This window comes from Rasamsonia emersonii (genome assembly GCF_000968595.1).
Source record: "Rasamsonia emersonii CBS 393.64 chromosome Unknown ctg1118621759989, whole genome shotgun sequence".
Lineage (NCBI taxonomy): Eukaryota > Fungi > Ascomycota > Eurotiomycetes > Eurotiales > Trichocomaceae > Rasamsonia > Rasamsonia emersonii.
The window spans coordinates 20,068-34,123 of record NW_013563298.1 but is presented as its reverse complement, the minus strand read 5'-3'; the positions used below and the strand labels follow the sequence as shown (position 1 = coordinate 34,123).

The following is a 14,056-nucleotide window of genomic DNA, read 5'->3' as shown; positions in this document are numbered from 1 at the left end:
ACGTCCGGCCGCAGCCCGTTGCCCCGGATGCCGCGCACGCGGTGGTCGCGGTCAAGCGGCGACGGCGGCGCGTTGAGCAGGTAGCGCACCGTCTCGCCGACGTAGACGAACCAGGTAGCCTGGGAGTCGCGGATGTCAGACCAGAAAGTGCGGACGCTGAACCTGCGGCCGATGGCGACAGGGATGCCGGTCAGCAAGCAGACAATCGTCAGCATGCCGCCCGTGCCGTGGTACAAAGGCATGCAGTTGTACCAGCGGTCTTCGTCCGGGTTTCCGTCGAGCGGGCCGCCTCTGCTCACGAAGACGGTCTGGAAGAGCCGCGCCATGGTGAACGGGCAGCCTTTCGGCATGCCGGTCGTGCCGGAGGTGTAGAGCAGGATGGCAGGGAATTCGCCGGGGACATTCAACCGGTATTTCTCGTCTGGGGGAGACGTCGGGAAGGTATCGAGATGGGCCTGCAGCGCGGAATCCAGCAGGATGATCTTCATGCCCAGCTGCTCCTCGATGGCCGCCCGACTGTCCTCGATGCGCTGGCGACAGTCGGGGTCTTCATCAGCCAGAACGAACGACACGCTGCTGATCTTCAGACAGTGAACAAGCGCATCGCCAGCGAGATTGTAATTGATAGCAGCAGGCGCACAGCCAATGCTCATCAGGCCGAGCCAAGCGAGGAGGAACTCAGGGCTGTTCATCAGATAGAAAGCAACAAGCTGACCGGGCTGGACACCGAGGGAGAGGAAGTAGTGCCCGTACTGAGCAGCGCGGACATAGGCATCGCGATACGAGTAGCACTTTTCGCGCGACCAGATGCAGACGGTGTCGGGATTTCTGCGCGCGGCGTTCTCGAAGAAGAACCAGGGGTTGATGCGGCCTTGCTTCTCTACAAAAATAATGTCAGCTTGCAACTACATCTCCATCATACAGCGGTATGTATGCGTACCAGCCTCAGCATACCGCTTCGCCCCCCGCCGCAGGTTCAGCAGCGTCACTAGGTCCTTGGACAGATGGAATTTGGCGTCGAGATAGGCGGCTGCGGTGGCCGCTCCGGCTGCGACGGCGGCAGCGGTTCCTGAGTTGTCAGTTGTCAGTAATCATCAGTTATGAATTCTGAGTCTGATTCTGATTCCTTCGTACCTAGATCCATGGTGGGACGTAAGAATATTTGTCAAATAGAGACAGACCAATGAAGGCCGATATAATGTATCTAGCTAGGAACACTATCTGCCAATGCACATGCACATACCGTACATGCAGTGACGACCTTCATACATATGTAATCTTCAGTCAGTCAGCAGTCAGTGAAGAGTAAGACAGCAGTCAGTAGTGAAGACAGCTAGTAGATCCCCAATTCCATCTATCCCACGTCTGCGTTATCCTCGGCATTCTCCAACGTCTCCTCGGCGGGAGCCAATCACGATGCGATCTCCCCTTGTTGGTACGACTTGGTAGGATGCGGTGAGACGTTAAAAGCTAACTAGTACTACTCTGGATTGGAGAATGGTAGCTTAGCTTAGCTAGGTATAGGTGGGGTTGGTGAATAGGTACATTTATGCACAGCATTAGGTAGAGATACTACGTAGTCTACTGTACAGTACATACAGTACCTACAGCAGACTTGATATAGGCAGTACAAGTATACACCTCAGCTTGTTACATACCGCTATATACACCCAGTACGAAGTACTTCTCAATCAGCCATCCTATCACTCCTCCTCGTAAAAAGAAGCTCCTGCGCCGGCGCCCCAGCCACAAAATGGTCCTTGACACGACTGAAGTATTCCTCAGGATCAAACGCTGTTCCATCAGGGAAAGCAATATCGAACGCATGCACCGTCCTCGCAATCACAGACCTCAGCTCCATCATAGCAAGATTCCTGCCTGCACAGCTGTAGGGCCCCGTCAGGAAGGGCATATGCGCGTGGCGATTAAGAATCAGTTCTGGCTTCGAGAGCCATCGTTCGGGGAGGAATTCTTTTGCACGGACGAAATTGCGTTCATCTGAAACATACATATCAGTAATTTCTCTCTCTCTTTTTTTTTATTTTTTATGGTTAATGACACACCCCTCCCAATCTGATACGACGGTATCGACACAATCGTATTCCCGGGGATGTATACCTCGCCAATCGTCATCCCCTCCGGAGGCGTTTCTCGCTGCGAGCCGAAAAACACAGACGGGTGCAGCCGCATACACTCGTTGATGAGGGCGTCGAGCACGGGGTACGAGCGCGTGCAGTCGAAGCTGGACGACGTCGCGAGCAAGGGGTCGATTTCCTCGCGCAGTCTTTGCAGCCATTCTGGGTATAGGGCGAGGTGGATGAAGAGGAATGTTAGGGCTGTGGCGGTTGTGTCGCTGCGGTCGTTAGCAGGGAGAAACACACATATATATCATACTGCTGGGTTTATACCTCCCAGCTCCGACTATTAGACGAGCCTCGGAATTCAGCAGAGTTCGCCCTGCCGCTGTATCTTCTGTGTTGGCGAGGAGGTGGCCGAAAAGATCCGGTTTCGGGTTTTTCATCTGCATTGTTAATAAACATCCCATAACATACAATGTCGTACGTACTGCCTTCCTCAGCATCACCAGCTCCTGCGAGTACAGATTCCACTGACGCATGGGCCCGATCGCCCACGAAAACGTCGTCAACGTCGTCATCAACCACGGCACATGGAGCAACAGGCCAATGGCATCGACACCCCTCTGGATATTCGACAGGATCGAATTTGCAATCTCGTTCGAGTCGCCCTTGATGAAGCCCATCGGATTCCCAAACGCCAGGGCGCTCATCACGTCGTAGCTGTAGTGGATGCAGATCTCATTGACCACGATGGGTTTGCCGAGATTCTTGCCAATCCGGACGAGAAGGTCGTCTGTAAACCCCTCGATACGAGGGCCGTAATCCGCGAGTGCTTGCAGCGAGAGAAATAAGACAGGCGATGATTCGGGGAGAGGGGATCTCGGGTCTTACATTGTTTGAACGCATTGTCCCAGATCTTGCGCCTCTTGCGGTGAAACTCCCTGTCCCGGGTCGTGTTCACGGAAGTCTCCATCGAGTCGTAGAATGGCCCTTTTTTCGTCACGGAAGCAAAGCCCAGGATGGGCGTGATGGCGGCTGAATCAAAGATTACCAGTTCCCTGGGGCCTGGTATTGTCAGTCCGTCATAACATCTCACGAACGAGGACACTGGCTTACCTGTCCTCACATAATCGCCGTATTTCTCGTGGAGCTCATCCAGCACTTGGTACCATCTCAGCTTGGACTGGACGACCTTCCTCAGCGTCCACAGCTTGCTGAGCTTTGCCCCAAACGGACCAGGGAACTTGTGCAGAGGATGGAAGAAAGCGCGGTAAACCAGCATGCTCGTCCATAGCGAGACAACGAAGCATGACCAGATCAGCCCAGCGCATGCAAGCACGCAGACGAGTCCTTCGTCGTCGTCGCGCACACGCCAGAGCGCAGCAGCCGTGGCGAAATACGCTGCTACAAAGATGGCTGCCAGGGACACGGGACGCCGGTCGACTTCGACGCGTTTGAAGAAGACATGATGGAGGAGAACTGCTGTGATGCTAACTGTCGCCAGCAGTTGGATTGTGAGCATGGTGCAGAGCAACTAAACATGTATCTGCTTCAGCTTGACCATGATGTTGGTTGGGGAGGAGAGAAGTCGGCTGTTTCAGTCGGGAGAATGCATTCGTTCTCGCTAGCTGATAATAATAATAATAATAATAATAATAATAATAATACTCTGCAGTCATATTAAATTAGCCCCTGGTCCACCGTCCTCTGTACTCCGTATCTGATGCAGAATTCTAGACAGCATTTGGCTAGTCGAGCTCAAGCCAACACTTGACAGCGGCAGAGAATAAGCTTGCTCCGGGGAACCGTTTCCGCTGCATTGGATTCTGCACGGTGCAGCAGCCTCGCCAATCACGAATGCAAAACGGCCAGTAGTAGTCTGTGCGCGAAGCCCTAAGACGTTAGTAGAGCAGTTAGTACAGAGTAAAGCATGGGTCTCAATCCTTCCGATGCCTGACGAGTTCCATCGCTCGGACGGGATGGCGACGGCGCTAGATTTGACAGCTGCTAAACTCGTTGATTCCTGAGAGCAGTTCCGTCGTGGGGGCTAGGTTGCATTTGCATTCCTGTTGGAAGTCGACAGCAGTAGGAGGTCTGGAGGCAGACGAAATCGATTGTAGACAGAGATGTGAAGACCAGAGATACTGCGTATTTCGTCAAAACACAAAACAGTCTGTCTAAATAATTGCATGTTAAAGTCTGCAACATGCCAACATCAACATGCCAACACGGGCCAGATCCTACAAGACAATAAGACAGTCCTACCGTAGACCCACTGGCCCTACATTTGATTGGCGACAAGCAGAATATAATCGCACCGGCGACCTGTCATCTGGCTTGGTATTTCCAAATTTGGCCCCCTGACACGGGCTGAGCAAAAGCCGTCGCTCGCAATCCCTGTCAGGCCAAATGACGGCTGTTCCAGAGACAAGACAGCTGCAGAGTCATGCTCGATATGGATCTAGCTTGGATGTACCAGTCCCAAGGACCGGAAATTGGTAGAAAGTAGTACGAGAAGTAGATGCTAGAGACAGACGCCTTCATATGTCGCCTCTGCCGCCTCGACGCGTACGATGAGAGCTTCACAACTGACTAACTGGCTGGCCGTCTTTCTACATCTCTGAAGCTCATCCTATGTGGTTGTGCCATGAGTTCAACAGCAAGCGTCGGCGCCATGCCGCCGCCGCCAGGCGTCGTTCCAGACTTTTCTCTCACTCGGACGACGGTGCAGCAAAAGTTCATCGTGGTGTACTCCGTCACGCTCGCCATCGCAATCGTGCTTCTCGCGCTGCGCCTGTATACACGAGGGGCAATTGTCCATAGCTATGGATGGGATGACTGTACGTATGTCCTTTCTTCTTTCTATCGAGACCTGCTAACCGTTCCAGGGGCCGTCGTGAGCTCTGCAGTAAGACATTCCTTGCCATCTCACGTCTGCTCTATCTAATTCAGACAGGTGTTCTCGATTGCGTTTTTTGCGCTCTGCGTGGAGGGTATGACTATTAGCTCCCCAGTCTGTTGTATTCATAGCTGACCTGCCAGCGATGAACTACGGTTTCGGACGACATTTGTATAATGTGCCGGCCAGCGCTATTCCGGTGTACTTGAAGGTAGCCTATCCTTAATAGGGTGTTCCTGAATAGGGTGCGTTTGGCTAATATCGTCTATCAGCTTCTCGTCCCCATCGCCGTGACCTACTGCTGGGTACCGATGATGACCAAATTCTCCATTCTGCTGCTCTACCACCGACTCAGTCCCGCACGCAATTTCCGCATCTGCGTCTACATCATCATTTTCATCGTCACCGGATACACCCTCGCAACCACCCTCGCCGTCGCAGGGGGCTGCAGTCCCGTCAACACCGAGAACACGCCCTGCATCAACAATCTGGCGCTGTGGCAGGCGATCCTGAACATTGCCACGGATATCCTGATGCTGATGCTGCCAATTCCGCTGCTGTGGTCGCTGCAATTGCCGATTCTGCAGAAGATTGGTGTGGCGCTGATTTTCATGTTAGGATCTGCGTGAGTTGAACTTGTCAGTTTTAATATAAGTCGCCACTGACAATCTCTAGGGTGGTGATTACAAGTATCATCCGCATCACATATGTCATGAACATCCTGCACAAGTACGACTTTACCTGGTACGAAGCCACGGTTTGCGTGTGGTCGTAAGTCGCCCCAACACATACACCTAGATATTTACTGTAATGTATGTACGTACATACTTACCTGACTAGTGCAATCGAAATGAACTTCGGCATCATCTGCAACTGCCTAGCCGTCCTCAAGCCGTTCGTGCGCCACGTCTTCCCCATCCTGATCCCGTCCTCGCGCCAGAACGGCGAGGAATCGGACCTCTACCCATCGTCGTCGAGGAGGGGCGATGGGTCGTTTCCGCTGTCGAGCAGGGACCGCAGTCGCAGCAATGCTGGCAAACATGCTGATGGCGAGAGTACGGAGAATATCATTGAGTCGGATGGCTTGACGAGGGAGTATCATCGGATGGTGTAGCATGAGCAAACTCGGCCAAAGAATGCCGCGGCATTCTCTAGCTACATCATGATGACCTGCATATCTCCGATAGACCTGATATGGGTCTCTTCAGCTGTCAAATGTCATTCATAACTTTACTGGTATGATGTATTATCATAGTGTTTCGACCTGTCTTCCGGTCGAAAATACGTCAATCTTTTCTTACTATCCTATCAATCTCAACACTGTCCTGTGAAAATGGAAATCATAAATTCTTATCATTTTGCATCTCTACCCAATACTGCGCTTTTAAACTTTTTACTAAATTCCTTTTTTTTCTTTCTTGACTCCTAACCTGTCCTATATTGGTAGGAAGATTAATAAAAGGCGATCCTTTTTTTTATTTCAATTTTCGTCACAATTGAGAAAATTATCCTTCTTAATATTTGCGTAACTCGCAGAATGCAGGTATCCTCGCTGGGAATATATAAAAATAAGGAATGAAAATGTGTCTATTAGCACTATCTATACTATACTATGTCTTTTGTATTTGTATGTACAACTCTCTCATCCTGAGATAATTACCTGCTGAAGTACTGTACACAGATATAATGTGCAGAGATATAATGATTATTTTCCGCATCTTTCCTTGCCCTGAACTTAGATTTGAATTGAGTATACAGTCTTGTTTTTTTTTTTAAAAAAAAAATTACAACGCTGGTCAGCCATAGTAAACTAATAGTATCAAGTTTGTTTAAAAAGTACAGCACAAAGAAAGTAGAAATTGATGACAGAGCTACACTTGAATCTAGCGAAAAATCTCTTCCAGTATTTATCGTACGAAACGAGAACAGAATATCCTCTAGTATTATCATGTCCTAATACTACCTACCTATTTATTATAACCATAATCTATACAAGCGGACAGGAAAAGTCCTTAGCAGCAATAAGTTATCTAATATAATGTTCTGGTCCGCTGGCTACTATCTCTTTTATGTTTGGACAGCTTCGTAAAAACTTGTTCCTAACAGAACTAGCTCTAGCTCTTTGTTAGAGAGTGCGGATAGTAATGGTATAGACAATACATGAGTGAGGACATGGAAGACAGCAAGTCTAGATGTCTAGTAAGCTGATATTCATATAATATGCCGTACTCTTGTTCCAGTGGGAATATATTCCTTACTGTTAATTCATTTCTTTTTCCTGTTTTAGTTCTTCTCTGAGCTGTTTTTATTCGTCTTTTCTAGAGTACTCCGTACAAGAAATAGGTATCTAGTCGTAGGACTATCTCCATTCTCATCCTCAAATCACTCCAAATCCCTCAACTCCCTCCTCGGAACCACCTTCTCATGCACCCCCCTCTGCTTACTCCCACCGACGACTGCCTTCCACCTCCACGCCCTATCCCTCTCCTCCCCATTACTTCTCCCCTCCAACACATTCACGACATACCGCCCAATCGTGGGCAGGAACTTCCAGCAGTGGAACGACCCACCCACGGCGAGATACAGGTTCGACAGTCGCGGATCCGGATGCCTTGTAATCAGCGGGTTCTGGTCGGGAGAGATGGCGTCCCAGCAGAGACGGATGTCGTCAGCACTTTTTCTGGCTTCGAGGACCTGTGGGAGACGCTCCCGGATGGAGGTGATGGTTTCTTGGGCCAGTTTCGGGGGGATTTCACTCTGGTTCTCTGACGGCACGGAGATGCGATGCCCTGTCGATGTGACGATGGTGTTTTTGAATGAGCGCGCGTTGGTGAATTTGCAGATGCCGTCTTTTGTCGGGGGTAGCACTTCTCCTGCGGCAGTTAAGTTAGCTACTACCTCGTAGGACAGCTGTGTAAGTAGAGGATGGTACCTTTCTCCCCATATATCAGCACGGGCAGCTCCCCGTACAGCGCCGTCTCGTCCGGCGCCAGACGAACATGCGCAACACACACCCCTGCAGCCGTGATCTGGTTCTCGACGCGGTCGTCGTCCTCCAGCCCCAGCTCGTCTTCCAGACCCGTCATCAACAGACTCGTCCACGCCCCCGTGGCCAGGAGGACTTTGCGGGCTGTGTACACCCTGCCGTCTTTCGTCTGCATGCCCTGCACTGCATTTCTCTCTGGAGTAAGGATAATGCGCTCCACCTCGCCGACCTCGTACCGCACGCTACCTCGCTTCATCGCCTCCGCGGCCATCAGCTCGACTGCCCGCGCCGCATCCGCCCATCCGGCAGATGGATTGGCGTAGAAGGAGCCGTAGTCACTCAGCTCCGCCTGGCTGAGGAGTCCGTTCCAGCTCGTGCGGACATCGTCCTCGCTCAGGTCGACTGATACGTCCTCGCGGTTACTATTCCCGAAGTTTGCACGAATCCGCGCTGCGAGATCACTGCCTTTCTCGTCCATCACCACCCACCCCGTCTGGTGGTAGACATCCGCGTCTTGGAATAAGGGGTTCCCTCCAGCCCACGCGTCCATCGCCTCGTGCGCCAGCGCCATGTACAAAGGAGACGAGTAGTCGGCGCGCACGATCTTGTTGATGTCTGTCGAGGCGGCGGGGGGGAGAGGGGGGGAGGGTGCGCGGTCGAGGATGGTCACTTTGCAGGCATCCTTATTTGTGTTTGTGCCTTTGGATGCGTTTGAGAAGCGTTGCGCGAGGTGGTAAGCCCTACTGAGGCCGAAGATGCCGGCGCCGATGATGAGGATGTCAGTGTCCATGTTTATTCCTTTGATGATAGGTAGAATAGAGTGGATTGGAGATAGCTTGATGATGTTGTTATCTGATGTCAGTTAGACAAGTCAACACGTGATAACATAGATACCTACTCCTCGTACATGTGCTGTACATGTATTTATTTATATTACTGACAAGGATAATCACCAACAGAGAATTTAATTTAGTCCTGTCAACAGACAAGGGCAGACGTAGAGTCTATGATTGGATTGTAGTTATCGGAGATAAGCATCGTACTGTACTATAATGCGGGGAAGCTGACGTACAGTACGCTACATCAACATTACTGGAGTAGAATAGAATAGATACAGCAGTCTAGTTTCTTACTACTTGATGTACTGTATGTACTGTACGTGTGTTGGTATCGATGTGGTCTTTGAGAGAGAATTGAATAAATTGAATAGATTTGATAGCATTGATCAAGTTCGTAGACACAACATAACCGTTCTATCATCTCACTCGTCATGTCATAAAGACCAAGGTATATACTTAATGCAGCTCAACTAGCAGCAGCAGCAGCTTCTGCTCCTGTTGATGCTGGCTCTGTTCCTGCTGATGCCCCTGCTGATGCTCCTGCTGTCTCTGTCTCAGCCTGGACAACAGGCCTCTCGAAACTCTTCATCGGATAGAACCCCCAGCGCTGGAACATGGCATGGTCCTGGTCCCAGCCATTGCAATCCGTCGTCAGCATCTTCTCGCCCGTGAAGACGGCATTGGCACCGGCCATGAAGCAGGCCACCTGCTGCTCCTCCGTCAGATTGACGCGGCCGGCAGCCAGCCGCACAATCGTCGCAGGCAGCACGATGCGCGCGGTGGCGATCATGCGCAGCAGCCGGTCGAAGGGGATCATCTTGCGGTCGCCGAGGGGCGTGCCCTTGATAGGGACGAGGGCGTTGACGGGGAACGACTCGGGATGCTGAGGCAGCGTGGCGACGGTGTGCAGGAGGCCGACGCGGTCAGAATCAGCCTCGCCCAGGCCGACGATGCCGCCGGAGCAGACGTTGATGCCGGCATCACGCACATGGCGCAGCGTCTGCAGCCGCTCGTCGTACGTCCGCGACGTGATGATGGACGGGTAGAACTCGCGCGACGTGTCGAGGTTGTGGTTGTACGCCGTCAGACCGGCGTCTTTGAGCTCTTTCGCCTGCGCGTCGTCGATCATGCCCAGCGTCACGCACACCTCCATGCCCATGGCGCGCACGCCGGCCACCATCTCCTTGATGTTGCGCAGGCTCGTCTTGCGCCCGCGCATATCGCGCCAGGCGGCGCCCATGCAGAAGCGCGTGCTGCCGTTCTGCTTGGCAATGCGCGCGGCGGCGAGCACCTCGTCGACGGGGGAGAGCTTGGTGGGTTTGAGGCCGGTGTTGTAGCGTGATGACTGGGCGCAGTACGAGCAGTCCTCGCTGCAGCCGCCGGTCTTGATGTTCATCAGCGTGCACATCTGGATGGCGGCGGGGTCATGGAAGCGGCGGTGGACGGTGGCCTGGAATCAATCAGTATCTGACTCTCAATCCCAGAGATATACGTTATAGTCACGCACCGCCGCATGCGTCAGCTCGCTCAGCGGCGTATCGTAGATCTGCTGGATCTCCTCGCGCGTCCAGTTGGTGCGCGGTGCCCGGGCAGCGGTGGCATCTTGCAAGACCGGCGGGATTCTCGACGTCCAGGGCGCTGACGCTGTCGCTGTCGAGGCCTGGACGGTGCCGTAGCATCTCCTTAGCACGGAGCGGGCGACGGAGGTGAGCGGTAGCGCCATGGTGTACAGCAGTTGAAGTGATTGAGGACGAGACCAAGTCTCGTCAATTGAAAGAAAAGAAATCCCAGATGCTGGCGTGGTGTATGACGGATCTCCGGACCGCGGGGACTATCGCTGAGCCAGCGGTGGGGAATTCCGGCGATCAAAGAAAGCCGGAGCCACACAAATGCTCGCTCGGTTGTTGACCCCAACGTGGGCTAAGAGTCCTGCCTAATATGAATACGGTGAATGGTGGCTGTCTTTGCGAATTACGCACGCCTCCACACTCACAGGGTTGTCGCTGTCCGAGGAGATAGATTTCTGGTTCTGTTTCGAAACTTCCGAACCGGAACTCCGAACACGACCGGAGGCATAGAAATACAATTCAATCAAGTCTAGAGAGAATTCAGTCTATACAACAATTATTATAACTACTCGCATTCTTATTCTCTATAAACTGGTCAATGAATCATCTCGAACCCCTCACTGACCCATAGTTAAATGATCCCGGTGAGCGGCAGGCTGGCAGCGGAGTTCCGTGCACTGGCGATCAAACTCTAGTGCGAGTTAATTATTCATCAGGCACCGTGCTTTACCGAGGTCGATAAGCCGAGTCCGATAAGTCTACCGGTGAATCAATGATTTGTGACGCAAGAATCCTATTGGAGTGTAATATTGGACTTTTGTATATACATACGTGAGATTCATATCCACATGAGAGAAGCTGAACATAATGACAAGTCAATAAAAGTCGTATCACTGAATATATACGAGTATATACGAATATCGATCAGCCAGCCAATGCACTCCTCAACAAGCCCTCAATCTCCCGCAGCGACTCTGGCCGCGACGTGACGCTGGCCATCAGGTAGAGGACATTGCCGAGGACGCGCGAATGCACGTTCAAACCGCTTTCTCGTACTCCCTCGGACAGCTTCTGCTGCAGTCCTTTCGCTGCCGTCGATGTGTAGCCTGTAAGAATTGGTTAGCGATAATAGTGTCATTTCATCTGGTAGAACGCACCTCCACCCGTCTGATCGCGCAGTGTAATGCTGAGCACCGAGCCAAGCGCAAAGACGCCCTCTACCGACGGAGCGAAAGACAGCTCGCGGACGAGATCCTGCGACCAGCTGCTCCAGATGCCGTTGCTGCCCTGGCTGGCTGACCAGTCCTTCCTACACGCATCCCAGAACCCGTCCCTCTCCATCTCCATCATCGTCCGCAGCGACGTCTCCGCCACCTTGCACCCCACCGCGTGCGCCGTGTAGCTGTGCCCGTGCAGCAGCGCGTCGCTCTTCTCCGGGCTCGAGAAGGCTGCGAAGATCTCGTTGCTCGCCAGCGTCGTGCACAGCGGCACCAGCCCGCCCGTCAGCAGCTTGGCGTGCACCGAAATGTCCGGATCAAGGCCGAGGAACGACGACGACGTGCGTCGGCCCAGTCGGTACAGGCCCGTAAACACCTCGTCGCAGATGACGGGCAGGCCGGACCAGGAGGTTGGCGATGATGGAGCAGGAGCGTCGCCGAACAGCTGCGGGTTTTCTCTCACGACCAGGGCTAGGGATTGCTGGAAGAGGGGATCTCTGTATTGCGTTCGTTCAGTTAGCAGCGTAATTAGTAGTACTCCACGTCCAATTGACTCACGCAAAGAGCATTCCTCCCGCCCCCAGGATGACCGGCTCCATGATGAGCGCTCCAAACTTGTAGCCCTTCTGGACGAGCTCCTGCAGCGTCCGCTTGATATACGCTCGATACCACCGGGCCGCGTCAGACGCCTGTCTCTCGTCCAGGTCAAAGATGGCGTCGAGCGACGAGAATTCCAGATCCGGGCCCAGCTCTTCTCTGAGAGAGTCTGGCACCTCGACGCGCCAGATTCCTTGGACCATCTTCACCTGCGGAAAGTCGAACCAGAAGCCCCGGCCGCGATACCATTCCACTTTCTTGTTGTAGGTCGACGGCTCGGAGCAGTCCATCACGCCGATCGTGTCGCCGTGGTAGCTGCCCTTCAGCCCCAGGATCTTGATCTCGTCCCTGCTGGCGTCCCAGCCGTAGCGCGAGCACGCCGCGCGCAGGCCCATCTTGACGGCCACCTCCATGCCCGTGCTGCCGTTGTCGCTGTAAAACACCTTGCGCAGCCGGGGGTTCCCCAGGCTGGAAATCAGCAGCTCGGCCAGCGCCAGGGCCGGCTCGTGCACGGCACCCGCGAACATGACATGGCCATACCGTCCGGCGGCGTATGCGGCCGTCAGCGAGAGATCCGGATTGCCATGGCCCAGCCCCTGCGTCCACCACGAGGCCGAGCCATCGAAGGTGGACTGCAGCAGGCTGTCCTCAGGGCCCGCGTCGGCCCGGAAGGTCTGGAAGTAGTCGTCGTGCGCCGACTCGATGACCGTAATGTCCTTGGCCTCCATGCCCTGATGCTGCGTGAACGGATACCAGATGGCCTCGTGGGCCCGGCGCGCCATCGACTCCAGCTGCTCGAGGCGCTCGGCGGACTTGGTCGCCAGCGTCTCCACGAGGCCCTCGACATCGGATCTCCGTGCAACGTCGTCGTAGTACGCAAACATGGCCTCCTCGTCGCGGGCCCGGGCGCTCGCGTCGGCCACGGCGGGCCTCGCCGGCGGCCGGGGGAAGGCCAGCAGGGGGATCTGGCGCTTCTGGAAGAAGGCCTGCAGATACTCGTGGTTGCGGTAGTAGTCGTCTTGGAAGAGCAGCACCGAGTGCACGTCATAGCCGCGGACCAGTAGCGACTCGAACGCCGCGATCGAGGCCGAAATGCCCCCCAGACGCGCATCAGCCACGAGTACAACTGGCAGCCGCAGCGGCCTGTACAGATCAGCCTGCGAATTGCCATTAGGGCCGGGCGAGTGCACGCCGCCGGCCGTCTCGACCAGGGCGTGCCGCAGGCCGGCGGCCGCCCAGCTGGCCAGCGTGCGGTGCACGGCGCTGCGGACCTCGTCGTCGGGAGGCGCCTGCAGAGTGTCAGTAATCGAATAATGGGCTGGAATAATGGGCTATGTTACACTGCATACCTGCTGGGCGGCCATGTGCGGGCTGACGGGCTCGCCGAAGCGGAACAGGCATTGCGTGCGCACGCCGGGGGCAAAGCGCTCGATGTGTCTGTCTTGCGTTAATAAATTTCTCCGCAACTCTTCTCTTCTTCCCACCTGTCGTCCGCTTCGTCCAGCGGCCCCGTGGCCACCGGCTTCAGAAAGCCCACGCGGTGCCTGTCGCGGCGATCGAGCGCGCGGCACAGCACCGTCGATGCAATCGTCTTGCCGACGTCGGTGTTGGCGCCGTACACCTGGTGTGCGCGCAGAGAACGCCACAGCGCAGCGCCTGGAGGCATTGTGTGTGTAATCGAGAGATTCCAACCTCGTCGACTGCCTGTGCCGTCCTTCTATGCATGTATCGACTCAGTGAGGCTGCCCAGATCCGGTCCGCGCGCGGATCCATCGGAACCAAGCCCATTAATATAGCTTCACGCCTCGCTGATTTGTCTGCAGGCCTCTTCTTCTGCTGTCTGCACTGGCAGGCCCACCGGGCTGTTCCCAA

The 14,056-nt window shown here is 54.2% G+C and overlaps 5 protein-coding genes across 5 annotated transcripts; 1 reads left to right on the top strand and 4 right to left on the bottom strand.

Moving 5' to 3' along the window:
• Positions 1 to 2: 2 nt before the first annotated feature.
• On the bottom strand, positions 3 to 1,144 carry T310_1407 (uncharacterized protein; the record flags this gene model as incomplete). Its single annotated transcript, XM_013475731.1, has 3 exons — positions 3 to 880; positions 941 to 1,069; positions 1,135 to 1,144. Coding segments are annotated over 3 exons (1,017 nt in total), but the record flags the coding sequence as incomplete, so codon positions are not given.
• A 543-nt stretch (positions 1,145 to 1,687) lies between these two features.
• T310_1406 (Benzoate 4-monooxygenase cytochrome P450) lies at positions 1,688 to 3,600 on the bottom strand (the record flags this gene model as incomplete). Its single annotated transcript, XM_013475730.1, has 5 exons — positions 1,688 to 2,030; positions 2,064 to 2,353; positions 2,567 to 2,910; positions 2,970 to 3,143; positions 3,195 to 3,600. The coding sequence occupies 5 exons, from the start codon at positions 3,598 to 3,600 to the stop codon at positions 1,688 to 1,690; spliced, it is 1,557 nt and encodes a 518-aa protein (XP_013331184.1).
• A 1,152-nt stretch (positions 3,601 to 4,752) lies between these two features.
• On the top strand, positions 4,753 to 6,024 carry T310_1405 (uncharacterized protein; the record flags this gene model as incomplete). Its single annotated transcript, XM_013475729.1, has 6 exons — positions 4,753 to 4,918; positions 4,967 to 4,986; positions 5,035 to 5,071; positions 5,250 to 5,602; positions 5,653 to 5,748; positions 5,818 to 6,024. 6 exons carry the CDS (start codon positions 4,753 to 4,755, stop codon positions 6,022 to 6,024), a joined length of 879 nt encoding a protein of 292 aa, XP_013331183.1.
• Positions 6,025 to 7,044: 1,020 nt separating this feature from the next.
• Positions 7,045 to 8,753, bottom strand: T310_1404 (Fructosyl amino acid oxidase; the record flags this gene model as incomplete). Its single annotated transcript, XM_013475728.1, has 4 exons — positions 7,045 to 7,173; positions 7,236 to 7,276; positions 7,422 to 7,887; positions 7,992 to 8,753. The coding sequence occupies 4 exons, from the start codon at positions 8,751 to 8,753 to the stop codon at positions 7,045 to 7,047; spliced, it is 1,398 nt and encodes a 465-aa protein (XP_013331182.1).
• Positions 8,754 to 9,268: 515 nt separating this feature from the next.
• T310_1403 (Onanonoxo-7-onima-8-eninoihtemlysoneda) lies at positions 9,269 to 13,850 on the bottom strand (the record flags this gene model as incomplete). Its single annotated transcript, XM_013475727.1, has 10 exons — positions 9,269 to 10,252; positions 10,310 to 10,633; positions 10,796 to 10,899; positions 10,996 to 11,047; positions 11,202 to 11,228; positions 11,427 to 11,476; positions 11,528 to 12,084; positions 12,146 to 13,473; positions 13,534 to 13,621; positions 13,669 to 13,850. The coding sequence occupies 10 exons, from the start codon at positions 13,848 to 13,850 to the stop codon at positions 9,269 to 9,271; spliced, it is 3,696 nt and encodes a 1,231-aa protein (XP_013331181.1).
• Between the last annotated feature and the right edge of the window lie 206 nt (positions 13,851 to 14,056).